The 27968-nt window shown below is 42.3% G+C and overlaps 2 protein-coding genes across 4 annotated transcripts in view; one reads left to right on the forward strand and one right to left on the reverse strand.

Annotated features, from left to right (window-relative positions):
• The first annotated feature begins 1995 nt into the window (after nucleotides 1–1995).
• Nucleotides 1996–13354, forward strand: LOC120025465 (F-box/WD repeat-containing protein 2-like). Of its 3 annotated transcripts, none has more exons than XM_038970016.1 (9): nucleotides 1996–2315; nucleotides 2539–2655; nucleotides 3081–3367; nucleotides 6056–6278; nucleotides 6548–6742; nucleotides 7282–7415; nucleotides 8964–9050; nucleotides 9251–9420; nucleotides 11496–13354. In XM_038970016.1, the coding sequence occupies exons 3-9, from the start codon at nucleotides 3101–3103 to the stop codon at nucleotides 11806–11808; spliced, it is 1389 nt and encodes a 462-aa protein (XP_038825944.1). In that variant the 5' UTR covers nucleotides 1996–2315; nucleotides 2539–2655; nucleotides 3081–3100; the 3' UTR covers nucleotides 11809–13354. The 3 variants fall into 3 exon arrangements, with proteins under 3 accessions (XP_038825944.1, XP_038825945.1, XP_038825946.1); XM_038970017.1 differs by having other exon boundaries at nucleotides 2555–2655; XM_038970018.1 differs by lacking the exons at nucleotides 2539–2655; nucleotides 3081–3367 and having other exon boundaries at nucleotides 2000–2315.
• A 6649-nt stretch (nucleotides 13355–20003) lies between these two features.
• The window catches only part of slc12a2 (solute carrier family 12 member 2), a 71527-nt gene continuing 63562 nt past the window's right edge, over nucleotides 20004–27968 (reverse strand). The window contains exons 24-28 of the mRNA XM_038970029.1: nucleotides 27199–27310; nucleotides 25838–25924; nucleotides 23830–23965; nucleotides 23478–23545; nucleotides 20004–22136 (exon numbers count right to left, since the gene is read on the reverse strand). Coding sequence (XP_038825957.1) covers nucleotides 22001–22136; nucleotides 23478–23545; nucleotides 23830–23965; nucleotides 25838–25924; nucleotides 27199–27310 — 539 coding nt within the window. The 3' untranslated portion in view covers nucleotides 20004–22000. The remainder of the gene's footprint in view (nucleotides 22137–23477; nucleotides 23546–23829; nucleotides 23966–25837; nucleotides 25925–27198; nucleotides 27311–27968) is intronic.

The raw sequence follows: 27968 nt of genomic DNA on the forward strand, positions 1-27968 counted from the left end.
GCGTTTCCACTGTTCCAGAGTCCAATAGCGGCGAGCTTTACTCCAGCTCACATTTGGCATTGCGCATGGGGATCTTAGGCTTGTGTCCGACTGCTCGGCCATGGAAACCCATTTCATGAAGCTCCCAACCGAACAGTTATTTTGTTGACGTTGCTTCCAGAGGCAGTTTGGAACTCTGTAGTGAGTGTTGCAATCGAGGACAGACGATTTTTATGCTCTTAACCACTCAGCGGTTGCATTCTGAGTTTGTGTGGTCTACCACTTCGCGGCTGAGCCGTTGTTGAGCCGTTGTCTCCACCTCACAATAACAGCACTTACAGTTGACCCTTGTTGGAACAGTGGCTTCCTATGACGGTGCCACATTGTCACTAAGCTCTTCAGTATGGCCATTGTTTGTTTATGGAGATTGCATGGCTGTGTGCTCTTTAATTTGATTTGTATACACCTGTCGGTAAGAGCTGTTGCTGAAATAGTCAACTCCACTAATTTGAAGGGTTGTCCATATACTTTAGGCAATGTAGTGTTCTTACCAACTTGGGAATTCAGGGGAAATTGTAAAAAAGATAATAATAATAGTCAGATGCCACATGATAGAATTGTCAGGACAAACCAGTTAACATTGGATTTATCATATGTTAATAGACATTTGGCTGATGTGTAAAAATACATAGTGAGCTGAACTAAGCCTCCCAATGATCAGCTGTTGACCCTATCATAGAGGGTGGAAACTACACTTTTTTTCTCTTCATAATTAGACTTGCTGCTTTTTCGTCCTAGTTAAGGTGGCAATATTGCATGCTGTGAATCCACAATCATAAGGGTGAATCAGAGACAGAAGAGGAAGCATTTTTTTTCTTTCCCCCCCCCGGTTCAATTAGGTTTTTCAATTATTAGCAGCACAAGAGTGGATAATTGTGAATTAAAGTTAAGCAACTTTTTAAATAAAAACAATACTTTTTCAGTTTAGTTGAACATCTTGTTCATGTCAGTATGCGATCACTTTATTGAAATCCTCCATTAATCTTCTTTGTGGGTTGATACTGTACAGGTGGGTGCCTTCTCCCTCGTTGGTTCAAATGTTTTCAATGAAAGTCAATTAACTAAGACCATACCCAGCTATATTGGTGTCTGAGAGACCCACCCATTGTGACCTCTTTCCAGTACAAGACATCCTTAAATCATGCACAGATGCAGTAAGACATCTGTAGCCTAGATTTACGTTAATACTTCTAAACATAATGTTTTGGGTTCTCATACTTACAATGATGTTTTGATTGTTGCTTGACCAGTCGCTAAGATTATATTTGGTTGTGATCTTTGCTAAATAACTATTTTGGATGCAGCAGTTGCTTACACTCGTTGAGTCTGTAGCAAAAGCTAACCAAATAACCATTTTACTGGTTGAAGTGTTTGTAATGCAGTTGGTTTGCGATAGTGACAAACATTATATTAAGCTTTCATACGAGCCTAAATAAAATTACATAAAATTACAATCCAAAAGTAGTATGAAATGCACTCGTAAGCAACATGTAAATAGCGGCTATTTTTGCTTGCGTTCTGTAATAAATCGTTCGTGTTCTGCCATCAACTTGCGCGCATCGCCCTCGTGCGGAAATGTTTGGCAACACAGAAAGGGCGTCTTTAATACCACCCGGTTAAGGCCTGCGTGAACTGTCGTCAGTTTTCAAACTGAGGCGCAACATCGCGGGAACGCTGGCGAAAAGACCAGGCCGGGGTTTGAGTAGGCAATGACGGAACGTTCTTCATTACAAGTTAATTTACTCAATCTAAAGACCCAGTCCAAATTCAAGCAAATGTCATAAGTAGTTGTACATGGTTTTTATCCAATCTCGTGAAAGTGACAAACTGACACGTTTTGTCGAAAACAACTTTATATCAAAGGAGTGCATTTGATTTGAGACCCTGCACATGCGCAGTTTAGCACGAGACGACGGATAATATTAAGCGTTTCTGAACATGAGTTTTAGCTGGCCATGACATCGCCTACAGGTGCGATCGGGGATTTCTATTGGAGACAGAAATTGCTTCAATCTTCATACTGTTATTTCTTTGATATTGTAATTTATCCACGGTCCTTGCCATACGTCCCAACGATTCCGAATAGCACTAGCCATTTATTCACCATCTTGGTGAAGTTTTAATATTTTGACAAAGGTGAAAGAGATTGACCCGGAACAACATAGCCAAGTAGCCGGAAAGAGGTTACAGAAATAGTAGTTTGCAAAAAAGAGGGATGTATCCAGCTAGATTGGACCTGAATAGCTAACGTTGTAAAACTATTAATCTACGTTTAGGTAAGAAGTATCTCTATGCTAGGTCTTTGGTGCGTGTAATGCTTAGCATTACCTAACCTTTAATTTACAATCTTCGGAAATAAGCAGGTTCCCTCATTCCAGCTAGCTAACGTAATGCAGCTAGCCAGTAAAGCTAACTAACGTTTTTGTTTTTCTTCACCTGATAAACTAACGAGTTGACATTTGCTAAGTTGACTTTTCTGACTAAGTGTTCTATTGTAAGAGTTTATGTTTTGTAGAATGACAGGCCAAGAATAAGTTTTTCCTGTCCGCATTGGCTGGCTAGCTTGTGAGCTAGCTAGCATAATACCTCCCACCGATACGGGTTCTACGGGAAATGGTACGTTTTGCTAGCTTTTGTACTCTTGTACTCTTTACCAACTAGCAAGGTATATACCACTTAAGTTAGTTTCAGTGATAAGGTAACAGTTACTTATCCAAGTTGCTAGCTTTGTACACTAACGGTAACTAAATATCTGCATAGCTAGCTAGTTACATTCCTTGAATTCTTACCGTTGCCCGTTTAAAGTAATAGCTAACTAGCTATATAACTTTACTTAGAACAGTAGCTTTTATACTCAATACAACAACAAAAGCAGTCTTGCATCTAACTAACTAATTTCGCCGTAAACATGAATCAAACTAGGCTTAAGTAAATTATTTGGAAGTAGACGTTTACTGGTAGTGTTTTCCAAACGGGCAAAGGTGATTTTAAGTAGATAATGTTATGTAGTTAATTATCATTACTCAACCCTGAAACCGCAGGTCGTCGTTCTCATGTGCCCATGGAGAAGGCGGTCTTTGAGGGGTGGCTGGAGTCAGTCTCCGCCTCTTTCCTCTCGCTTAGTGACCAGCAGCGCAACCAGTCCCTGGACCAGCTCATCTCGCTGAGTAATGCTGTCCAGCTCCGGCACCTGTCCAATGGGCTGGAGGCGCTGCTTAAGAGGGACTTCCTGCGCCTGTTGCCCCTGGAGCTCACTTTCTACCTGTTGCGGTGGCTGGACCCGCAGACCCTGCTTACCTGCTGCCTGGTGTGCAAGCAGTGGAACAAGGTCAGGCTCTGTCATGATGGTTGGCTCTCTGGTGTGTAAGCAGTAGATATAACATGAATTCTAAACTTGGTTCTATTCTTTTCACACCATTGTGCTGTCTAGACCAATATTGGACTATAGGAGCCTAACGTTAGTCTTTAGTCCAAGGACTTTACATGTTCAGTTTAATGGGCGAATTGGCTCTTGATGCTAAAACAGCCAAATACTTAATCTAAATGTGAATCTGTTCTCAATTGCGGTATGGTTCTAGATATATAATTCCCTCTACATTCATGTCACTAAATCATTTCAGAAATGCAAAATACACACTCTAAACTGTTTTCTTACAGTTACATCCAACAGTATTTTTAATTGAAAACACGTTTGTGGCGTCTTTCTTCCATTTACTTTCAGGTGTTCGGAGACGCATATAGCTAATTAGCACAGGTAGTCCATTGTCTTCAGTCTGTTTTCTGTAAACAAGCGCAGTAACATGGAAATATTAGTCTGTGTGGGAACCCTAACCCTTTAAAGTTGTTTCTATTGAACCTTTTAGATCTTTGAAAATGTTTTCTCAACGATATTAAAGATAGTCTTTATTTTTCCAACGCCGTACCACTAGCAATAATATGTTAATGTTCAGTAAAGTGCCACGCTCTTCACAAAACTTCCCCCTACAGAAGACTCCTTCGTCCGTTGACTTTTATGTGTAATGGAACAGTGATCAATGGCTATGTGCTGAACCGTACTATGCTGGCTCGGTTATTTTCTGTTCACTTTCACCTTTCCAGCGTCGTTCTAGCAGCTATTGGTGGATGTATAATAGGAGTAGGACCAGTGGTTAATTTGTAAATCGGGAGGTGCTGGAACAAAAAGTGAATGCGAGCGGTGGGTGACCTGGGGAGTTCTGAGGTACCGGAACACCTTTTTATAGTAAATATCATGGCATTTGCGTAGTGACAGAGCAGTAGAGTGGAGACACTTAAACAAGTTGAACACATGGGGAACATTTTTAGTAGCCTAGGGTCTTGGGAAAATGTGGCCTTTCATAAATGCAAAAAAAAAACATTGTAAAAGTATTTTCAGCCCGGGCCTAATATTCTAAGAGTTGATCCGGGTTGGGCCGGCATGAGTTTATGGTTTGGGCAACATAGTAACCAGTTTGAAACCAACGCTTGGCCGTGGCTGTGTGAGAAGCGCACCAGTATCTCTCATATAACTAGAATTAGCTAAACGTTCTATGATCTCTCCCCCTCTGTTGATAGTTGAGCCTGCAACTCATCTCTCCAGCGTTGCACTTCATTTATTTCCTTATAGAAGCGCGAAGGGTTCTGAAGGAAGTGCAGCACCCCTGATAAATTGAAATACATTTGCTAAAATGATAGAATTACTGCTGTCTGTTAATGAATTCCCTCAGAATAGCCTACTACACCATTGGAAAGCCATTTGCATTCCAACCTGTGTTTTCCCTCAATTGTATTTGAAATATTGCTAAAGGCCTGTTTTGTCTGCATTGTTTCTTCAAACAGATTTGCCGCACGTTCCCGACTGTAGGCTATTCCTTGTTATTGGGCTACACCAAGGTTTTTAAAAAAACAAGCTATTGATCCTCTGTGGCTAATTTATAGGCATTCTAATGATGTAGTAGGCTATTCTGAGGGAATTCATTAACAGACAGCAGTAATTCTATAATTTTGGCAAATGTATTTAAATTTATCAGCGGTGCTGCACTTCCTTCAGAACCCTTCGCACAGCTATGCTTCTATAAGGAAATAAATGGTGAAGTGCAACGCTGGAGAGATGAGACTTGCAGGCTCATGTCTATCAGAGCAGAGGGAGAGATCATAGAAAGTTCATCTAATTCTCGTTATGTGAGATACTGGTGCGCTTCTCATACAGCCACAGCCTAGCGTTGGTCTCAAACAGGTTACAATGTTGTGCAAACCATAAACCCAGTATAAGCCCGGGCTGAAAATCTACTTTACTTTTTTTGTGGGGGCAGGAGAATTAACGAAGAGGCAACTCGAATGAACTTTGGTTGCTTTTATTATGATTTTTACAATGAAAAAAGTTAATTATTTTTTCATGCCAAGAGAGGTACAGGATCCGGCCAAATGGGTTCCGGAACAAAACAGTCCAACACGGAGAGGTGCCTGATTCTGTTCCGGCAGGATCCGTCTCAAATTAAGCACTGAGCGGGACCATACCAGTATCGCCCTTCTCATTAGTATCGTGGCAAGGAAACAAGATATGAAGCAGATATAGCTTCTTTAGGAAAACCGCCCTAACGTTGGATGCACATCATGTTGTCATCCAGATTCACATTTATTTATTTCCCAAGCTATAGCACACTATTTGTCATACAGCAGGTTTTTAAACAACAGAGTTTGGTCTGCTTCGTGTTAACATTTTTCCCATGGAAAAAATATTGCGATACTGGCTTCGTCACAGCCCTAATGCCTAACCAGACCAGTGGTTTCATTACCACACCATTATGTATGAAAGGGGTATTTTGTTACAAGCTGGTGTGCAAGCTATTGAATAAGGCCAGGGTCTCCCACACGTGACACTGATATTTTTACCCCGTTACTGAGCTTCACTTTGATATTGGCTCTTCACATTTTGTACCTTTCCCCCTAAGATTTGCCACTGTTATATTTGGGTTTCTTTGTCCTCTGTGGTTTCGGTTGAACTGTGACATTCTTTCAGGTGATCAGTGCGTGCACGGAGGTGTGGCAGGGCGTGTGTCGGGACCTGGGCTGGCGCATCGACGACTCCATCCAGGATGCGTCCCACTGGAAGGGTGTCTACCTCAAGGCCAAGCTGCGCATGATGCAGCTGAAGAACCAGGAGGCGTTTGAGACGTCGTCGCTCATCGGGCACAGTGCGCGCGTCTACGCCCTCTACTACAAGGACGGCCTTCTTTGCACAGGTAGGTTATAGGCTCATGGTTATTTTGGGGTGTAGTATTCTTCTGCCATAATGTTGACGGGACGAGCCTCTTCATTTTGTCCTCTTTGGCTTTTTGGGTTGAATTTAAGGTTTTGGTGTAAGCAGCTGTGAGTGCTAAGTGTTTTTTTTTTTTTTGGTGCAAAATGGAATATCTATAACAATCGCTAGTCATCTTTTGTAGTCTGTTAAAATGATGCTGTTACACTCGTGGGTAATTCCTTATTGTAAAAGTCACAAATTATTTTGAAGGCTCTGATGACCTTTCTGCCAAACTGTGGGACGTACGCACCGGGCAGTGCATCTACGGCATTCAGACGCACACCTGCGCCACGGTGAAGTTTGATGAGCAGAAGCTGGTGACTGGTTCCTTTGACAACACCATTGCCTGTTGGGAGTGGAGCACGGGGGCAAAGATCCAGCAGTTCCGTGGGCACACGGGTGCAGGTCAGGGGACCTCTGGGTCGTCTCGAACCTTCCCATTTGCTGACTTGAGGTGTTTTGCAGATCATGCGTACTGTGTCCAATTCCTGACATGAAGGGATATTCCACAATAGTGGCGTAATGAACAAGCTTTGTTTTTTTAAACAAAATATCTCCATATGAGCCAACTTGTGAAGAAATATTTAATTCTGAGGTTTTCTGATAAAAAGTGTTTTGTGGGCGTTGTAGTATTGCAGTCTTTCTCCCATACTTTTATATTATGCCTGGTGGTTCCTAAAGACAGCTGACCTCTGCTGATCTGTGGGGTTTTGATTGACAGGCAAATATAAACTGATTTTATGTATTAGCTGCCACTCCAAGTAGCCTCTGTTGCAGAGAAATTGTCAGTCTTTTCAGTATTCTAGCATCAAATGTCTCTTCACATATCAATCCTTATATTTCTTATGTTACATGGAGAAAATAACTTCTGAGTCTATGAATTATGTTGCATAGCCCTTTGGATTGGTGTACTAACGCCAGGTCTCTCTCCTTGGCTCGGTCAGTGTTTAGCGTGGACTACAATGATGATCTGGACACACTGGTGAGCGGCTCGGCCGACTTCTCTGTGAAGGTGTGGGCGCTGTCGGCAGGTGCCTGCCTCAACACCCTGACGGGACACACCGAGTGGGTCACCAAGGTAAACCCTACCAATATGTCCTGAATTACGTTCAGGATCGCTGCAGATGGTTTTGAATCAGAACGTTATATCTGTATGTTTGTTGGGATCCGTTGAGGTCCTGGGGCAGAATAGTGCAGAATTGCAAGTCTTGATCACATAATAAGTAGCAATTTTTGGATACAAGGTGATTTGTAGATCACTGATTGGGTATGTTGTGCATAGTCCTGATTGCAATCGCAAACGTGCACATTGTCTTGTGCAAATGCCCGCAAAATGGATGAAAGGAGAAGTTTGCACAGTGTTGCATTCCTGAGCAAAGCCCTGTCTAGCACACACGGCTTTTCCTGCTGGTAAATTGTCTAAAAACTGCAAGCTGCCCAGTGTTCAATATGAATACTAAACACAGCAACAACAAAAAACTTCCTCTCACTGTCAACTGTTTATTTTCAGCAAACTTGTGTAAATATTTCTATGAACATAAGATTCAACAACTGATTAAGTACTGCAGTGCATTTCCTCCTCATGGACTGCACCAGATTGGCCAGTTCTTGCTGTGAGATGTTACCCAACTCTTCCACCAAGGCACCTGCACGTTCCCAGACATTTCTGGGGGGAATGGCCCTAGCCCTCACCCTCCGATCCAACAGGTCCCAGACGTGCTCAATGGGATTGAGATCCGGGCTCTTCGCTGGCCATGGCAGAACACTGACATTCCTGTCTTGCAGGAAATCACGCACACAACGAGCAGTATGGCGTGGCATTGTCATGCTGGTGGGTCATGTCAGGATGAGCATCACATGAGGGAGGAGGATGTCCTACCTGTAACGCACAGCGTTGAGATTGCCTGAAATGACAACAAGCTCAGTCCGACGATGCTGTGACACACCGCCCCAGACCATGACGGACCCTCCACCTCCAAATCGATCCCGCTCCAGAGTAAAGGCCTCGGTGTAACGCTCATTCCTTCGACGATAAACGCGAATCTGACCATCACCCCTGGTGAGACAAAACCGCGACTCGTCAGTGAAGAACACTTTATGACAGTCCTGTCTGGTCCAGCGACGGTGGGTTTGCCCATAGGCGACGTTGTTGCCGGTGATGTCTGGTGAGGACCTGTCTTACAACAGGCCTACAAGCCCTCAGTGCAGCCTCTCTCAGCCTATTACGGACTGTCTGAGCACTGATGGAGGGATTGTGCGTTCCTGGTGTAACTCGGGCAGTTGTATCCTGTACCGGTCCCGCAGGTGTGATGTTTGGATGTACCGATCCTGTGCGGTTGTTGTTACATTTGGTCTGCCACTGTGAGGACGATCAGCTGTCCATCCTGTCTCCCTGTAGTGCTGTCTTAGCCGTCTCACAGTACGGACATTGCAATTTATTGCCATGGCCACATCTGCATGCCTCCTTGCAGCATGCCTGAGGCATGTTCACGCAGATGAGCAGGGATGCTGGGCATCTTTCTTTTGGTGTTTTTCAAAGTCAGTAGAAAGCAGGGATGTTTCTTTTTTTGCTGAGTTTAGATGGAGCCAAACTTGAGTCTTAAGACTCAAACCTTTTCCCCTGTAGGTGATTCTCCAGAAGAGTGAAGTAGAGTCCATGGTCCACTGTCCTGGCGACTACATCCTGTTGAGTGCTGATAAATTTGAAATAAAGGTAATGTGGTTCATTCATTTCTTTGTATCCAGCGTCTCGTCAACTTTCACGCAACGATTGACCCTGTGCTCTGTCTTGTCACTGTAATACTTAAGATGCCCACACGGTGTCCCCCCTCAGCTCCATTTGACCACAGCACTGTGTTATGTTTGCAGACGTGTGTGTGTGTATATATTTATTCATTTCTATGTATTTCACAGGTTTGGCCTATAGGCAGGGAAATCAACTGCAAGTGCTTGAAGACCCTGTCCGTGTCAGAGGACCGCGGTGTGTGTCTGCAGCCTCGCCTGCAGTTTGATGGCCGCTACATTGTCTGTAGCTCGGATCTGGGGGTCTACCAGTGGGACTTTGCCAGCTTTGATATCCTCAGGTAAAAACTGTCCGGGGCCTTGTTTCCTGATAAAACAGAACTTAGCGCTTCATCTTCTATGCTCAGACAGGCCAGGTATGATCGGAAACGCTTACGTGTTCGGCTTTTTTACTGTCTCAAATAGCCGACTAATCAGCCTGTTACCAAGCCTTAGTAAACTTCTGGGAAAAATGGTGTTTGACCAGATACAAGGCTATTTTACAGTAAATAAATTGACGACAGACTTTCAGCACGCTTATAGGCAAGGACATTTAACAAGTACAGCACTTATACAAATGTATTGTCTGAAAGAAATTGATGATAAAAAGATTGGGGGGGGGCTGTTTTGTTAAACTTCAGTGCGGATTTTGACATTGTTGATCATAGTCTGCTGCTGGCTTTACACCCCCTGCTATATTGTGGATAATGAGTTACCTGTCTAACAGAACACAGAGGGTGTTCTTTAATGGAAGCCTCCAATATAATCCTGGCCTCCCGGGTGGCGCAGTGGTCTAGGGCACTGCATCGCAGTGCTAGCTGCGCCACCAGAGTCTCTGGGTTCGCGCCCAGGCTCTGTCGCAGCCGGCCGCAACCGGGAGGTCCATGGGGCGACGCACAATTGGCATAGCGTCGTCCGGGTTAGGGAGGGTTTGGCCGGTAGGGATATCCTTGTCTCAGTATGTAAAATGTAATAAAAATGTATGTCGCTCTGGATAAGAGCGTCTGCTAAATGACTAAAATGTAAAAATGTAAAATGTAATCCAGGTAGAATCAGGAATTTCCCAGGGCAGCAGTCTAGGCCCCTTTTTTCTATCTTTACTAACGACATGCCACAGGCTCTGAGTAAAGCCTTTGTCTATGTATGCGGATGACTCAACACTATATGTCAGCTACTACAGCGACTGAAATGACCAACACTTAGAGATGCAGTTTCAGAATGGGTGGCAAGGAATAAGTTGGTCCTAAATATTGCCAAAACTTAAAGCATTGTATTTGGAACAAATCATACACTAAACCTTAACTAAAGATTTGTAATAAATAATGTGGAAATTGTGCAAGTTGATGTTGCTAAACTGCTTGGAGTAACCCTGGATTGTAAACTGTCATGGTCAAAAAACATTGATACAACAGTAGTTAAGATGGGGAGAAGTCTGTCCATAATAAAGCGCTGCTCTACTTTAACTATCAACAAGGCAGGTCCTACAGGCCCTAGTTTGTCGCACCTGGACTACTGTTCGTACTGTGGTCAGGTGTCACAGAGGGACTCAGGAAAATTTCAATTGGCTCTGAACAGGGCAGCACGGCTGGCCCTTAAATGTACATGGAGGGCTAACATTAATGACATGCATGTCAATCCTTCATGGCTCAAAGTGGAAGAGATTAACTTCATCGCTACTTGTTTTTGTCGGTGTTGACAAGCGGAATGTACCGAGCTGTCTGTTTAAACTATTAGCACACAGCTGAGACACCCATGCATACCCCACAAGACATTCACAATCCCGAAGTCCAGAACAGATCATGGGAGGTGCAAAGTACCACAGAGCCATGACTACATGGAACTCTATTCCACATCAAGTAACTGATGCAAGTAGTAAAAGACACACAAAGGTACATGTGGACACGCACTCTACACACACACACACACACACACACACGTATGGTGGTGTTATACATTTTGTAGTGTGTGTAGTTATTCAAATGTAGCAATATTCTGGTGGTAAAAAAGGCCTCTAAGCATTTGACATAATGATTTTGATTCCCTCTTGTTTAAATGCCATTCATGGAGCAGTAGACATATTTTACCCTTTAAATATGACCAATAGATGTCAATCTTTACCTGATGAGAAGCTGACGGCCTCAGCAGGTCAGTGCAAGTCGCCACTAACCAGGAACAAGTTTTATTAATTAGACAAAGAACTAGAGACCGCTGCAATCAGAATAAGTATATCAATGACAATATCCGTGGTTGCGAACAAAATTACTTGTGTGGGTGTTCATACATAGAATGCAACGGAACTTTACCCGCCAACAGTAGAATGCAACGGAAATTTACCTGCCAACAATCAGTTACTGAATTTCCTTGTGCTTCTTTCCAGGGTCATCAAAACGCAGGACCCTGCCAACCTCTCCCTGCTCAGCTTTGGTGAGGTGTTCTCACTCCTCTTTGACACCGACTTCCTGTATGTCATGGATCTGAGGACAGAAAAAATAACTGGCCGCTGGCCCCTGCCCGCCTACAGGAAGTCCAAACGAGGCTCCAGCTTCCTGCCGGGAGTCACCTCCTGGCTCAATGGGCTGGATGGGAGAAATGACTCTGGCCTCGTGTTCGCCACCAGCATGCCCGATCATAGCATTCACTTGGTTCTGTGGAAGGAAAACACCACTAGAGGTGAAACCTACGATGGCTAGGTTGTCAACTGCCATGTAAACGGGGTGCTCTGACTTGAAACCCATAGCCAAGTTAGATAATGCATGGACCAAAGTGTTAATGTTTTTTCTACCTTTTCTTTCTCAACACATGCTCTCATAATCAAACATCATGCAACGTGCTTTCAGAAAGACTATTGGAGATGGTTTCACCAACTGAAACGCTGCTATGAATACAAGGGGATGAAAGGCCCAGTTCAGAGGGCAAAGGCAGCGGTTGGTGTTAGTTCCAACCCTGCCATGGGTTCTCTCTTGAAGGAAATACGACGACTGGGAGGGTGGCTGAATGAAAACGGAACTCTCGAAAAACTGCGTGGTCATGTCAGGCTCTACAGCTGTAGATATTTCCCCTGTATTACTATGTATTGGGACCTTTACACTTCGGACAGGGTTCTTCAAGCAGCTCAGACGGGGAGTTGCCTTAACACAGTACTACTTTACAATGAAATACATTATGACTGTGTCCTAGGTTTTTCATAGACTGTGACCAACCATCCCCATGAGTTCCATGTTGACATTTTCAAAGTGGTTTAGTGCATTGGATTTGTACAATGTGAAGCGTTTGTTGGATATTCAGTGTAACTCCATCGTTTGATAATGCTTTTCTTAGTGGTGCTTGTTTTAAAAGTCAACTTGAGAAATTTAGTCGTGCCTTTTTCGTTTGATTTAAATATCCATCTGTGTGATAAGAATTCCATTACGCAGGCACACTGCAATAACATGACTGCGTTGTACATTTTATTTCATACTATAACAAACTGCATACAATGTATTTCTAATACCACTATTTACCCTACATGATTCACTAGAATATATTTTGTGAATTGCAGTATTTGAAGTATAGACCAAGTTCAGTTCCAGGTTATTTTTCTAAAAGGCTTTGAGGTTGGAAGTTTTCACAATGTAATGATTTGAAAGTGGACAATTCCACTTTGTTACAGCCTGAATTTTAAATGGATTCAATTGATATTTTGTCACTGGCCTACATAATTTGACTTTAACGTTATGGGGTATTTTATGTTTACACCACAAAGACCAGGTTTTTTTTCTTTTTTAAAGACATTGAATTTCCCTAAGCATGGTGTAGTTGACACTTTAGATGGTGTATCAATACACCCAGTTACTACAAAGACACAGGCATCCTTCCTGACTCAGTTGCTGGAGAGGAAGGAAACCGCTCAGGGATTTCACCATGAGGCCAATGGTGACGTTTAAAACAGTTACACAGTTGATTGGCTGTGATAGAACACTGAGGATGGATCACCAACATTGTAGTTACTACACCATACTAATCTAATTAACAGAAGGGAAAATAAGGAAGCCTGTACAGAATAAAAATACTCTAAAACACGCAACATGTTTGCAACAAGGCACTAAATGAATACTGCAAAAAATTGGTAAGCAATTCACTTTCTCTCCCAAATACAAAGTTATGTTTGGGACAAATCCAATACAACACCTTACTGAGTACCACTATCCATAATTTCAAGCATAGTGGTGGCTGCATCATGTTATGGGTATGCTTGAAATTGTTAAGGACTGGAGTTTTTCAGGATAAAAAATAAACTGAATGGAGTTAAGAACAGGCAAAATCCTAAGGGAAAACTTATTCAGTCTGCTTTCCACTAGATACTGGGAGATTAATTCACCTTTCAGCAACACAATAACCTAAAACACAAGGCAAAATATACACTTGAGTTGCTTACCAAGAAGACACTGAATGTTGTGGCCGAGATACAGTTTTGACTTAAATCTACTTGAAATTCTATGGGAAGACCAGAAAACATTTGTTTAGCAATGATCAACAACCAATTTGACAGTGCTTGAATAATTTTGGATAGAATAATGAGTAAATGTTGCATATTCCAGTTGTGGAAAGCTCTTAGAGACTTACCCAGAAAGACTTACAGCTGTATTCACTGCCAAAGGTGCTTCTACAAAGTATTGCCTCAGGGGTGTGAATACTTATGCAAATGAGATTTCAGGGTTTCATTTTCAATAAATGTGCAAATGATTACAAAAAACATGTTCCATGTTTTCACATTCTGGGGTACTGTGTGTAGATATTTAATCAATTTTGAATTCTGGCTGTAACAGGAAAATATGGAATAAGTCAAGGGGTATGAATACTTTCTGAAAGCACTGCATGTCTTATTGTGACATTAGGTTCAGCAGTGTACTTGGAGGAACTGAGTCACTCATTTCAGAGTTAATCCCAATCCATGCAGTTTTTAAATGCCCATTTCAATACTAAACTCAGCAAAAAAAGAAATGTCCTCTCACTGTCAACTACGTTTATTTTCAGCAAAGTTAACGTGTAAATATTTGTATGAACATAAGATTCAAAAACTGAGAAATAAAATGAACAATTCCACAGACATGTGACTAATAGAAATGGAATAATGTGTCCCTGAACAAAGGGGGGTCAAAATCAAAAGTAACAGTCAGTATCTGGTGTGGCCACCAGCTGCATTAAGTACTGCAGTGCATCTCCTCATGGACTGCACCAGATTTGCCAGTTCTTGCTGTGAGATGTTACCCCACTGTTCCACCAAGGCACCTGCAAGTTCCTGGACATTTCTGGGGGGAATGGCCCTAGCCCTCATCCTCTGATCCAACAGGTCCCAGATGTGCTCAACGGGATTGAGATCCGGGCTCTTCGCTGGGCATGGCAGAACACTAACATTCCTGTCTTGCAAGAAATCACTCACAGAACGAGCAGTATGGCTGGTGGCATTGTCATGCTGGAGGGTCATGTCAGGATGAGCTTGCAGGATAGGCACTACCTGAGGGAGGAGGATGTCTTCCCTGTAACGCACAGGGTTGAGATTGCCTGCAATGACAACAAGCTCAGTCTGATGATGCTGTGACACACCGCCCCAGACAATGACGGACCCTCCACCTCCAAATCGATCCCGCTCCAGAGTACAGGCCTCGGTGTAATGCTCATTCCTTTGACGATAAACGTGAATCCGACCATCACCCCTGGTGAGACAAAACTGCGACTCGTCAGTGAAGAGCACTTTTTGCCAGTCCTGTCTGGTCCAGCGACGGTGGGTCATTGAAAGACAGGGTCCTGAAAAAGGGCTGTTTCTTTTTTTGCCGAGTTTATTTACATATGTGATTTTCTCTAAAGATCACATTTGTTGCTCTGAGGTGAATTTTTGCCCAAAGATTGTGTTTCCATACTCTGAAAGAGACTTCAAAAGTATCAGGACAGTCTTCCCAGTTTCCATGATGTGACAAGACAGCAGCTCATGAGTGGAAAGATGGCATAGATTTTTCACTATGGCTGTTTCTGCTGTTTCATGCTTTGTCTGACCTTGTTTTTTTCATTTTCTTGCCCTCCCTCCAATCTCGGGGAGGGACCTAGGATCTTCTCCTCCAATACACTTTGAGAGGTAGGGCAAAGAGTGGAAGAGGGGGGGGAACTGAAAACTTGCTGTTATTGGAGGTTTGTAACTCTTTCTTATTCGTCTAACTAATTTACCGCCTGGTGATGACACTCTCCCTCCCTCCACCATTTAAACCGTCATTATGCTGCCCTCTTAAAATCGTTGACACCATTGACTTACGGCATCAATATGTGTCTTAAAATAAAAAATGTCAAATAATTTAGGGGGTAGGCCAAAACTCCGTCCAACCAAAACAGGCTGAAATGTTGGGAAAATACACAGTGTACAAAACATTAGGAATACTACCTCTTTCAATGACAGACTGACCAGGTGAAAGCTATGATCCCTTGACTTCACCTGTTAAATCCACTTCAATCAGTGTAGATGAAGGGGAGGAGACGGGTTAAAGGATGAGTTTTAAGCCTTAAGAAAATTGAGACATGGATTGTATACAGTGCATTCGGTATTCGTACCACTTCCCTTTTTCCACATTAAGTTACAGCCTTATTCTAAAATGGATTTAAAAATAAATAAATCCCCTCATCATTCTACACACAATACTAATGAAAAACAAGTTTATTTTTTGTGTGCAAATTTATTAAAAATCAAAAACAAATAAGTAAATAATGTAAGTATTCAGACCCTTTGCTATGAGACTTGAAATTCAGCTCAGGTGCATCCTGTTTCCATTGATCATCCTTGAGATGTTTCTACAACTTGATTGCTTTGCTTTATCTTGGCCAGGTCGCAGTTGTAAATGAGAACTTGTTATCAACTAGCCTACCTGATTAAATAAAGGTGGAAAAAAAATAAAAAAATAAATTGAAGTCCACCAGTGGTAAATTCAATTGATTGAACATGATTTGTAAAGGCACACATCTGTCTATATAAGGTCCCACAGTTGACAGTGCATGTCAGAGCAAAAACCAAGCCATGAGGTCGAAGGAATTGTCCGTAGAGCTCAGAGACAAGATTGTGTCGAGGCACAGATCTGGGGAAGGGTACCAAAAAATGTATGCAGCATTGAAGGTCCCCAAGAACACAGAGGCCTCCATCATTCTTAAATGGAACAAGGTTGGAACCACCAAGACTCTTCCTAGAGCTGGCCGCCCGGCCAAACTGAGCAATCAGGGGATAAGGGCCTTTGTTAGGGTGGAGACCAAGATCCCGATGGTCACTCTGACAGAGCTCCAGAGTTCCTCTGTGGAGATGGAAAAACCTTCCAGAAGGACTACCATCTCTGCAGCACTCCACCAATCAGGCCTTTATGGTAGGGATCAGACAGAAGCCAAAACGCACCTAAAGGACTCTCAGAACATCAGACCCGATTCTCAGTTCTGATGAAACCAAGATTGAACTCTTTGGCCTGAATGCTAAGCGTCACGTCTGGAGGAAACCTGGCACCATCCCTAAGGTGAAGCATGGTGGTGGCAGCATCATGCTGTGTGGATGTTTTTCAGCAGCAGGGACTGGGAGACTAGTCAGGATTGAGGGAAAGAAGAACGGAGCAAAGTACAGAGATCCTTGATGAAAACCTGCTCCAGAGTGCTCTGAACCTCAGACTGGGGCAAAGATTCACCTTCCAACAGCACAACAACCTTAAGCATGTCTCTGAATGTCCTTGAGTGTCCCTGCCAGAGTCCGGACTTGAACCCAATCAAGCATCTCTGGAGAAACCTGAAAATAGCTGTGCAGCAATGCTCCCCAGCCAACCTGACAGAGCTTGAGAGGATCTGCAGAGCAGAATGGGTGCCCAAGAAGACTCAAGGGTGTAATCGCTGCCAAAGGTGCTTCAACAAAGTACTGAGTAAAGGGTCTGAATACTTACGTAAATGTAATCAGTTTTTTTTGTTGATACATTTACAAAAATGTGTTTTTGCGTTATTATGGGGTATTGTGTGTAGATTGAAGAGGGGGAAAAAACTTGAATCAATTTTAGAATAAGGCTGTAACGTAACAAAATGTGGAAAAAGTTAAGGGGTCTGAATACTTTCAGAATGCACTGTATGTGCCATTCAGAGGCTGAATGGGCAAGACAAATGATTTAAGTGCCTTTGAACAGGGTATGGTAGTAGGTGCCAGGCGCACACCGGGTTTGAGTGTTTCTAGAACATATGTTGTACACTCAATATAAGTCATGTTAACTGCACTGGGCCTTTGTCACCTAGAAAAATTTGATGAAAACAGCTGCATTGGACCTTATATCAAATTTCTAATCAATGAACATTCTAAATCACAAACTTAATATAGGTGAAAAAACATGAATGGTGCCCTACCACTTGCTGACATAGTGGAGTAGGCACTGGATTAGGGACCAGGTCAAAATCTTGATGCCGTTTCTCAAAAAGTATAGCCTTGGTACACCTTGCATTAACCTATGGTTTTGCTTTCTAATTCTTAAATCATTAGCCTACTACACAATCACTCAGGGTGGTTTAAAGGTATCGCCAGTTATAGGCTGTCAACGTTGTCTTGATCTGGCAGCGGAACTGTTAGCTGTTGTGTGCTAATCGCTCTGTGGCTTGGTCAGAGAAACAATAGCTGTTTAATGAGAGGGACACAGGCAGCTAGTGACAGAGAGAGGCTTACCAAGGGACAGGGAGCTCAATGGCCAGCTTATGCACCATCTTGACAGGCTAGCAAAAGCTACCAGTAATTATCTGTATTAGAGTAGGACAAAGCATGGGGAGGGTTACAACTGTTGTCAGACTGTTTGGCAATGTGTTTACACTACAGCACAGTTCAGGCAGGCTGCACAAGGGGAGCTATCGTGCTTGATAAACTGGTAAATATTCCCACCTGTAAATGGTTGTTCACAAGTAGCCTATATGAAAGCAAATAAGATTAAGAACATGTGTGTAATCGATTGCTTGAATGGTGTGTGTATTGTACTTAGTAATAGTTTGGAATGTGCTGCTGGTATGTCTTCAAAGTAAATTGATCTATTAAGCATACATTTAGCATAAACTGGGTGAATGCTGATTAGCCGCAGATATATACCACAGGTATGACAAAACATTTTCTACTGCACTAATCACATTGGTAACCAGTTTATAATAGCAATAAGGCACCTCTATGGTTTGTGGTATGTGGCCAATATACCACGACTATAGGCTGTATCCAGGCACTCTGCGTTGCAGCCGTGGTATATTTGCCATATACCACACCCCCTCGGGCCTTATTGCTTAAATAATCCACAATGTTTTGGGATTGTAAATGTACAGTATTCAACAAGATGGCTTCAACGTGTGTCTTGGTAACTGAGCACTAGATGGTGGTAGAGATGTGGATTTTCATCAGCTGTACTTCTGTGCAATGACAAATGAACTGAGGACGGCATTCAATCAGTTCTAGATAGTGGATTTCCAAATAGCGATTGCATGTGACTTGCACAGCAGCATCTCCTGAAAGGAGGGAGTTAGACACTTGGTAGAGAAATGTTCAGTCCGGCTGCACTGGATTATTTATCAGACAGGTTTTCAAACTGAACAGGTCTCACCCTGGGACGTCTAGTTTCTAAATCCCAGGTCAACTCCCTCTATTTCAGGAGGAGATATGCTGCTTTACATATGAAGCCCTTCTGCAAGTGCTACCTTGTTTAAAACCAATCAATAATGGATTGAATCCCAGTCAGACCAACTAGCAAATCAATTTGATGCTAGTTATATTTGGAGAAAGAACCTGAACAAACTTACAATTCCAAGAGATGTGAGAGAAAAAAACACCCAGGTACATTAATAATGATTGATTCATTTATTTAATTTATTTATTGCAATAGATGTACAAAGTATTGGTAACCTTAAATGTTAAAATGTTAGAAAAAAAACATGTGACAGTTAACAGTATATCAAACATTACTGTTTCAACCAGCTAGGTAGATCACATCTACCCAGATGGAAGAGCAGGAGAAAACATCTTTAAACTGCTTTGTCAACACAACTTTTCGTTCAAAGGCATATAAAAGATAGAAATGTCCAGACTGAAAAAGAGAAACTGATTTTTTGTTGATCAAAACGCAAAAATTAACATGCAAATTAATTTAAAACAAAAAGAAAAACTTGGAGAATTCTAAAACTAAAATAAATATATATCTTTCTCCATATTAACTTGCCATTAATATTCTACTCCCTTAATTTACCTAGTTAGACTACTACTTTTATTTACATGTTAGTTTTTCTTCGAGTTACAGTGTGAACTAAGGGTTCTGAGTCATGAGAATTTTTGACTAATGCTTTTCTTCATCCATTGTCATGGCTCACAACTCAAGACAGATGGGAGGGGGGGGGGGGGGGCTTTGGTTACAAAGAGGATGAAGACGTCTCAACATGGCGTGGATACCAGTTGCAGGCGACATGTTTTGGTCTCTTGGATAGAGCACAGTAGTGTCAAGTTCCTGCTAAATAATGACATTGATTAGGATGTTACAGTATTACACTCCTCACATCAATAAAAAAAAAGAACGCACCTTATTTGGTTGTGACATATCGATAGCAACTTTTTTTGTATTTTTACGTGACATCAACGACAAAGAGCCCCGCCCGGTTGGATTGATACATCTTTTCTTATTCATATATTTAAATATAAAATGTAGAGTAACCCGTGTTTTTGTTTGTAACATTGTCGCTTTGTAACAGTAACTGAGGATTGAGTGCTTTACACACCAGTACACAGAACAGATCTTGGTTAGTAAGATTGTACCATCTGGTTTCTAAAAAGATTTACAATCCCCCAACCATTAAAAAAAAAAAAAAAGATAATGAAATGCTTTGCACATTTGAGAGATATTTTTGATACACTAGTGTATATATATATATATATACACACACACATACATACGAGAGAGAGAGATTATATATATATATATATATATATATATATATTCATTCATAATCACATGGCGTAGTCATGGTCTAGATAAAGAACACAGAATGGGGAGATGCAGTCGTGTGGGTGGTAATAGTACAATGAACCTGAAATGCAAAGCACACTGCATGTGGATTTCCATGTGGGGCTGAAATCTAAAAAACCTGTAGCTTGTTGAAAAGAAAAGCAACAGAAAGAGACCATCCCTTCATCAACTCCCACTTTAGTGTTAATCAGATTTACATTCAACTGACCCAAGCCTCCTGCCAAAAAAAACTTTTTTAATTGCATAAAATGATGAGAACTAGGTAAGAGCGGGGCAATGACATGGTCGGCCTTATGACTACAATTTTTACTCTCCCGGAACAATGGCAAAGTGGGCTGACAATAGGTTTAAGGACCAGCCTAAATGGTCCAAAAATGAACTGAGGGACAGTGGAACCTTTGTGGGCTTTTATAACAAGTAATGATTACAGCTCATCTGCATAGAGACATGTATCAGTTCCCTCTTGAAACATGCTAATCCATAGCTTCTACCTACAATTTCCCCTCTTTTGAACACGGAACTAACTCAAACTCTGAACAAAGACACTCAGCAAAGTTAAGGCAAAGTCTTAATTCGGTTGTAAGGGCTAGACCGGTTCCTTTGTAGTCACTCCAATGTGGGGGACCTGAGGGGCAGAGTCCTAACTTGAGATATGAATTACCAACTCAGACTTTCAAGTCTCCTTTAGACATCAATACACAAATTCCACAAAAAGTTTGAGTAAAATTGGAGCGTCTCAAATTAGGATTCAGCCCATAGATTCCACTATGAAGACAGACGTCAATGAGGGGAACCTACTCAAATCCGACGTGGACTAAGAACTCAGCCGAGGGTTTTGCTGCTTTTGGTTGAAACACTTGTTCGCGTTGTCATGCCAGTTGTCTCTCAAAAGCTGCTGAGGCTAATCTGAAGCTAAACCCACTTCTAATAATTTCTGACAGCATGTTAGTAAGACCCCTGGACCTTCCAAGTGTAGACCTGCAGATATCTTTGTTAAGAGACCATTCTTGGGCACCAACCAAATCAACTTTCAGAGTTGAAGTTGATTGCGTCTACTATAAAGTAAGTAGAGGGTGCTGCACTAAGAACACTGTTTAATTTCCACAGCTTAATAAAGGAAGACAAATGTGGAGTAAAATTAAATCAGAGGTCAGAAAACAATAGGAAACCGTTTAGGGAGGAGAAATAAACACCAGAAAGCTTTTTGTTCCATCAAGTGGAGACTCTTTGCTAACCTCCTACAATCCACTCGCATAAAAACATTCCTAAAAAAAAACATTTAAAACCCAATAACAAAATAACTTATCCATCTATATTCTTCATACCATTCAATCTGGGTAGAGTGATTCATAATTATATCCTCTAATTTCAACTGGAAGGCACATCCATAAGGCTATAAAAGGAGTAGCAAAGCATTCGGCATGGTTCTCTCCCAACACAAGAAAAGGAAAAATTAGAGGGTGATTATTGCTGCTTTGAGAAAAGCAAAAATGATCTAAATGAAAAACGTGACATGGAGAAGAATCTGAATAAAAACAAGAATGATAATAACATTGTGTATGAACAGATGCTTTCAAACCAGAGGAAATCAACTTTCAGTAAATTCAAATTGTTCACTTCTTTCGTGTGCTGTGTACAATTTGAAAAGAGTAGTGTGGACTTCCCCCCGACCGACCCCCCCCCATTTCACATAAGAGCCTGGACCTCCAGAGCAACACCATATCCTTCATCATCATCATTATCATCATTATCATCATCATCAAATGGCTACGGTTTCTACCTTCATTGGAGTGTGTGTGTGTGTCTCTTAGGCCTAGCACTGGGATAGGAGGTGTGGGCGGTCCCAGAGGCAGCGTGTGTGTGTGTGATTTTAAGAGTAGAAGGTGAGGACGCTCTGGTGGTTGCCTCGTACCAGGAGGAGGGGAGGCAGGTCCTTGGACAGAGTCTCCAACCAGGACATGTAGAGAGCACTGGATACTGCTCCCTTTCTGGCCAGGGGCATGCTCCTGGAAGAGAGATATTAAGAAGTCATACAGTGTCCTTGGCAAAATGCACAAGAGAAAGTATAACCTATTGAGAAAAATACCCAGGGGGGGGGATTTGGGATTGGGTGTATGTCCACGAAAGAGTAGTTCAGATTCACCCTAGGTCTGATGGACCATCACACTACTGTTACCTCACCGATACGGTCCCACTTCCTGGGCAGTTACATAGAGACATCTTCACATAGGCTGACTGTCAATCATGTGACCAGTCCCACTTGATTTTATTGCATTAGTCTGGGTTTCCCTTCAGATCGCACTATCCATTTCAGACCTCAACCTCGTGCCCCATCCGTGTATCAGCACAAACTCAATCCCACACGCCTACTTCAATAAAGTGCATTATGCCTAACAGACAGCAATGACACATCCTATTCCAAACATCCATTAATGAGACACAAAATGGAGGTCCAGTGACACTGAGGACAATGGGCTCCTTCATTATAGTGGTATCAGTATCAGTGGTGGAGGGGAGAAGAGCAGTGGTGTTGTGAATAGGATAGCAGGGACTGAAGCAAAGCCTAGCCAGTTGTGGAGAATGCAAAGGCAATTAACACACAGCCCTACTGAAAGAGTGTGTGGACTATCGTCTGTCTGTGCGTCGACTATTGTCTGTGTGCGCGTAGACTATCGTCTGTGTGTGTGTGTGTTGTGTGTGTGTGCACGTGGACAATCGTCTTTGTGCGCGTGTGCGTGGACTATCGTCTGTGTGCGCGGACTATCGTCTGTGTATGGACTATCATCTGTGTGTGCGTACTATCTATCGTCTGTGTATCTGTGTGTGTACTATCGTCTGTATGGACTATCATCTGTGTGTGCATACTATCTATCGTCTGTGTATCTCTGTGTGTGTGTGTGTGTGTGTGTGTGGACTATCGTCTGTGTGTCCATAGGAGAGGGAAGGATTAGTGAGGAAGCAGTGGGAGAATGAAATGAGGATGAGAGGAAAATGGAGAGGGTAAATATAGCAGAGAGAGAAGAGGATGAAGAGTGGATTGAGAAAGAAAGGAGTGTGAGCAACAGAGAGCAAAGGTGGAAGTTAAGTGGCAGAGAAGTGGGAAAAATTGAGGTAAGGGGAGGCCAGATGAGAGAAGGTGAGACCTGGGGGTGGGTGACAGAGGAAAATGTTTATGGGAGGGCTGCTGGCGTCTCAGTTTACAGGACAGCCAGCTGATTCACTTAGCGCCCATTATTGACAGACACGAGGCCTCCTCCACATCTTCACACTGCCGGTGGTTGCCAGAGGTCAAAGCCATAATGCCCGCACACAGGCAGGTTGCAACACACATTAATAAATGCGCTTACATGACAATGAGGTTGGCTGTGCTCGAGTGCTCCTTCAGCAGTTCGTTCAGTCTGATCTGACGATTAGTCTGAGAAGAATCAAAACAAAAATACAGGTTAAGTTGCATACACAGGCATTGGGTTACGAGATTACCATCTAAGACTGAAGCCACACTTGGCTGTAAGATAGGCTGATATCGGAGCACATTCCTCCCCATATAGCTCGTAAAATACATTGGGCACAATACATCATCGGCTTGGTTCCATTTCATCTCCTAGCATCCTACAGTTAGCCCCTACCAGTCCATGTTCACAGATCTGAAAGGACTGGATAGGAATAAGTGATATGGTGATGGCTAGTGGTTAGACTCACCTTGGCCCTGTAGAGTTCCAGCTCGTTGTCTGTGATCCTCCAGGGCTCGCTGGCCTTCAGTGCCTCTGCTGTATCCTGCTCCATGTCGTCCTCCTTCAGCCGGTACGGCTCGATCATCTCCTCAAAGGCAGTCACACTTAAACACCACAGGGGATCAAAGGTTGTTAAACCATTGCACAACACACAGTCAAAAGTTTAGACACACCTATTCATTCAAGGATTTTTCTTTATTTTTACTATTTTCTCCATTGTAGAATAATATTGAAGACATCAAAACTATGAAATAACACATGGAATCAAAAAAGTGTTAAATCAAAATATATTTTATATTTGAGATTCTTCAAAGTAGCCGCCCTTTGCCTTGATGAAAGCTTTGCCCACACTTGTCATTCTCTCAACCAGCTTCACCTGGAATGCTTTTCCAACCGTCTTGGAGGAGTTCCCACATATGCTGAGCACTTGTTGGCTGCTTTTCCTTCACTCTGCAGTCCAAATCATCGCAAACCATCTCAATTGGGTTGAGGTCAGGTGATTGTGGAGGCCAGGTCATCTGATGCAGCTCCATCACTTTCCTTCTTGGTCAAATAGCCCTTACACAGCATGGAGGTGTGTTGGGTCATTGTCCTTTTGAAAAATACACGATAGTCCCACTAAGCGCAAACCAGATGTGATGGCGTATCGCTGCAGAATGCTGTGGTAGCCATGCTGGTTATGTGTGCCTTGAATTCCGAATAAATCACAGTGTCACCAGCAAAGCACCCCCACACCTCCTCCTCCATGCTTCATAGTTGGAACTACACATGCGAATATCATACGTTCACTTACTCTGCGTCTCACAAAGACACAGCGGTTGGAACCCAAAATCTCAAATTTGGACTCAGACCAAAAGGACAGATTTCCACCGGTCCAAGCAAGTCTTCTTATTGGTGTCCTTTAGTAGTGTTTTTTTTGCCAGCAACTCAACAATGAAGGCCTGATTCACACAGTCTCCTCTGAACAGATGTTGAGATGTCTGTTACTTGAACTCTGTGAAGCATTAATTTTGCCTGTCATTTCTGAGGCTGGTAACTCTAATGAACTTATCCTCTGCAGCAGAGGTAACTCTGGGTCTTCTTTTCCTGTGGCGGTCCTCATGAGAGCTAGTTTCATCATAGCGCTTGATGGTTTTTGTGACTGCACATTTTCTGGATTCACTGACCTTCATATCTTAAAGTAATAATGGACTGTCGTTTCTCTTTGCTTATTTGAGCTGTTCTTGCCATAATATGGACGTGGTCTTTTACCAAATAGGGCTTTCTTCTGTATATCACCCTTTGGCTCAAACGCATTAAGAAGGAAAGAAATTCCACAAATGAACTTTTAACAAGACACACCTGTTCATTTAAATGCATTCCAAAGCTGTCATCAAGGCAAAGGCTGGCCACTTTGAAGAATATAAAATATATTTTGATATGTTTAATACCTTTTTGGTTACTGCATGATTCCATATGTGTTATTTCATAGTTTTGATGTTTTCACTATTATTCTACAATGTAGAAAATAGCAAAAATAAAGAAAAACCCTTGAATGAGTAGGTGTTCTAAAACATTTGACTGGTACATTTGACACACACCGCAGTAATAAGTTTCATTCAAAATATATGTTTCAATTCAAATTAACGCTACTGTATGTTACTATGCACAACAATCTGTTTCCAACTCGTAGAAAACATTGCGGCTTGCAGTCTACATTTGCAATACGCCACTTGAGTGTCCAAAAGGGAATTATCCTATTATTCATATTTGTGAATGTCAATATAAGGTTTCCTGTAAGTATTTAAGTGCTTGTAGACTTGTTGACTCCCAGCTCAAAGAACACAGTCTGCTTAGTTACTTCACTTTCTTTTTACATACATTTTGCAATGACAATTCAATTAAGGACAAATTTAAAAAAGAAACGGTCGCCAACCCACCCGACAATCTGAGATCTGTCAAAAGGGAGAATCAATCATGAGAGAAAAACAACATACTTCTCTTTTTTGGGCTTGGTGTTGATGTCTCCCAGTACATTGATGTCAGAGAAGTCTATCCTGAACTTGCTGAGAAGTGTGGCCATCCTGAGGAGGAACAAATGCCTGATCAAACACTGAAAAGCCACTTACATCCAGAAGCTTTAGAGAGACTGCAAACACAAGCCACTGAGGGCACGAAGAAGCCATTTTGAAGTATCACATCAAACAGGTGCAAGCTGTAGTTTATATTTTGTAGGGGAAAAGCCGTTGTGGCTGTTGAGAGGCTCTCTCTTTATGACAGTCATTTCCCTAGGCTTTTTTCTTCAAAAGATTGGGATAACGTCTCCTCAAAACATCTTCAGCGTCGGCACACGGCGACTACAAACATGGAATGTCTGCGTGAGAACTGCAACTTTTTTTCATTTTTTTTGTCAAAGGACTTTCATATCAAAGGAATCCTCAATGACATGCAGAGAGTTTGGATGGGATATTATTGCAATAAAAGAGGTCCAAGTATTGAACAAATGAAGTTCAAGAAAGATGGCTAGCCAGTAGTGAAACTCTGTTCAAATCAGCAAGGAAATGTCTGGTCCTGGTTTTATCAAATGTCTGGTCCTGGTTTTATCAAATGTCTGGTCCTGGTTTTATCAAATGTCTGGTCCTGGTTTTATCAAATGTCTGGTCCTGGTTTTCAAGTAATAAACACACAAAATAAATGAGTTGTGGCACACGCTAAGATAAAAGGCTTGGGTGGCCAGGAAGGTGGTAATTTTTGCCAACAAAAGGGAGGCAGCTGTGGGGGGACAATAACAGTGAGGGACAGGACATTTTGGACAATAATACTACTGCCATGTGGGTTTGTAATACGCAGAACACAGACAAGGAGAAAAAGAGACAGAGACCCTAACCTGCTTATGTGAAGCGAATGCCACAGACGACGATAAAGCGTTTATATAAAAAGACATGCAGGTTTAATGTGGTGATGCAACAACGTGGGTTTAATCCCATAGGGCTGTGCCCATGCCAGTCAGTGTTTTTGGAAGGCAATCCCTGGCACCATTAACACACTGATATTATTCAGCAGTTTGAGTGAGTTCGCCAGACAAACTTAAATCTAGGCCATAAGAGAAAAGAAAAATGAATAATTAAACTTCTCCCATTATGCATGTAGCATTAAGTGTGTTTAAAAAAAAAAAAATTTAAACCTTTTTTAAACTAGCTTTCCTCAGAATTTAACCTAAAGGTTCTTTGTGTGTTTTGTTGTCATTGTATTTCCGCATTAGCCTATGTCAGCAATCTAGCCATGAAGTTATTTCAGGTACTTTCAACACATTGGCATATGTAGCATAGATCTACAGCAACTAGGACTATCCACTCACGCTCTGCGGTCGTGGTCGATCCTGTTAATCTTGCCTCCGATGAAGACGCGGATCTTGCAGTCATTCCACTTCTTCTTGTTGGTGAGCAGATAGGGGATGAGCAGGGTGAGGCCTGGCAGAGTCACGAGAAAGACAGTCACTCACCATCTGTTTGTGGGGCCATGCTGTGGTTTGTTCTTGCTGATGTGCAGAGTTGGGATATCTCTAGAGTCTGAGGGCTTTCTAGTGTCCTCAAAGCTGCAATGCCCATTTCTGTCCCCATTTCTCAGCCACAGATTGTTGACAACATGTCAACTATATTTAGTCTCCAATGTTTATTGAAAACATATACATTTGTACAGAGAGCATTTGTTGTCTCTAAAATAGATTGTTACAGTTGTTGGTTAGCTAGCAAATCTTTGCCATAATAGCATTGACATGAAATCAGTCAAAACACCTCAAAACAAGACATGGTTTAAAGAACAAGATGAAACGAGCCACCTACGTTTCCCCACATGGCAGTTTCTTGTCATTGTTGCTAGCTATCTGGCCATTCAGAATCATAACACACTGACTTTTGCCCCATTTACGCGTGCACAGTTTGTGACGTTGTCAGCTAACCCATCTATAGCCTTAAGTGTTTTCCTGCGTCCCAACTATCTACTCTTTCTCCTGAAGTGCGCATTCTTCCCAACACATTCAAAAGCATTGGGTTAGTGTGAACATGGGCTAGACCAGTGTTTCTCAATCCTGGGCCTGGGGACCCAAAGGGGTGCACATTTTACTTATTG

This window comes from Salvelinus namaycush, chromosome 31, assembly GCF_016432855.1.
Source record: "Salvelinus namaycush isolate Seneca chromosome 31, SaNama_1.0, whole genome shotgun sequence".
NCBI classification, from domain to species: domain Eukaryota; kingdom Metazoa; phylum Chordata; class Actinopteri; order Salmoniformes; family Salmonidae; genus Salvelinus; species Salvelinus namaycush.

What these genes read in the sequence shown, in the direction of transcription:
- LOC120025465 (XM_038970016.1), top strand. Translation starts at nt 3,101, where the DNA reads ATGGAGAAGGCGGTCTTTGAGGGGTGGCTGGAGTCAGTCTCCGCCTCT. An exon ending in CCGTGGGCACACGGGTGCAG is followed by an intron (nt 6,743 to 7,281) that starts GTCAGGGGACCT and finishes TGGCTCGGTCAG; the next exon opens with TGTTTAGCGTGGACTACAAT. An exon ending in CTGATAAATTTGAAATAAAG is followed by an intron (nt 9,051 to 9,250) that starts GTAATGTGGTTC and finishes TGTATTTCACAG; the next exon opens with GTTTGGCCTATAGGCAGGGA.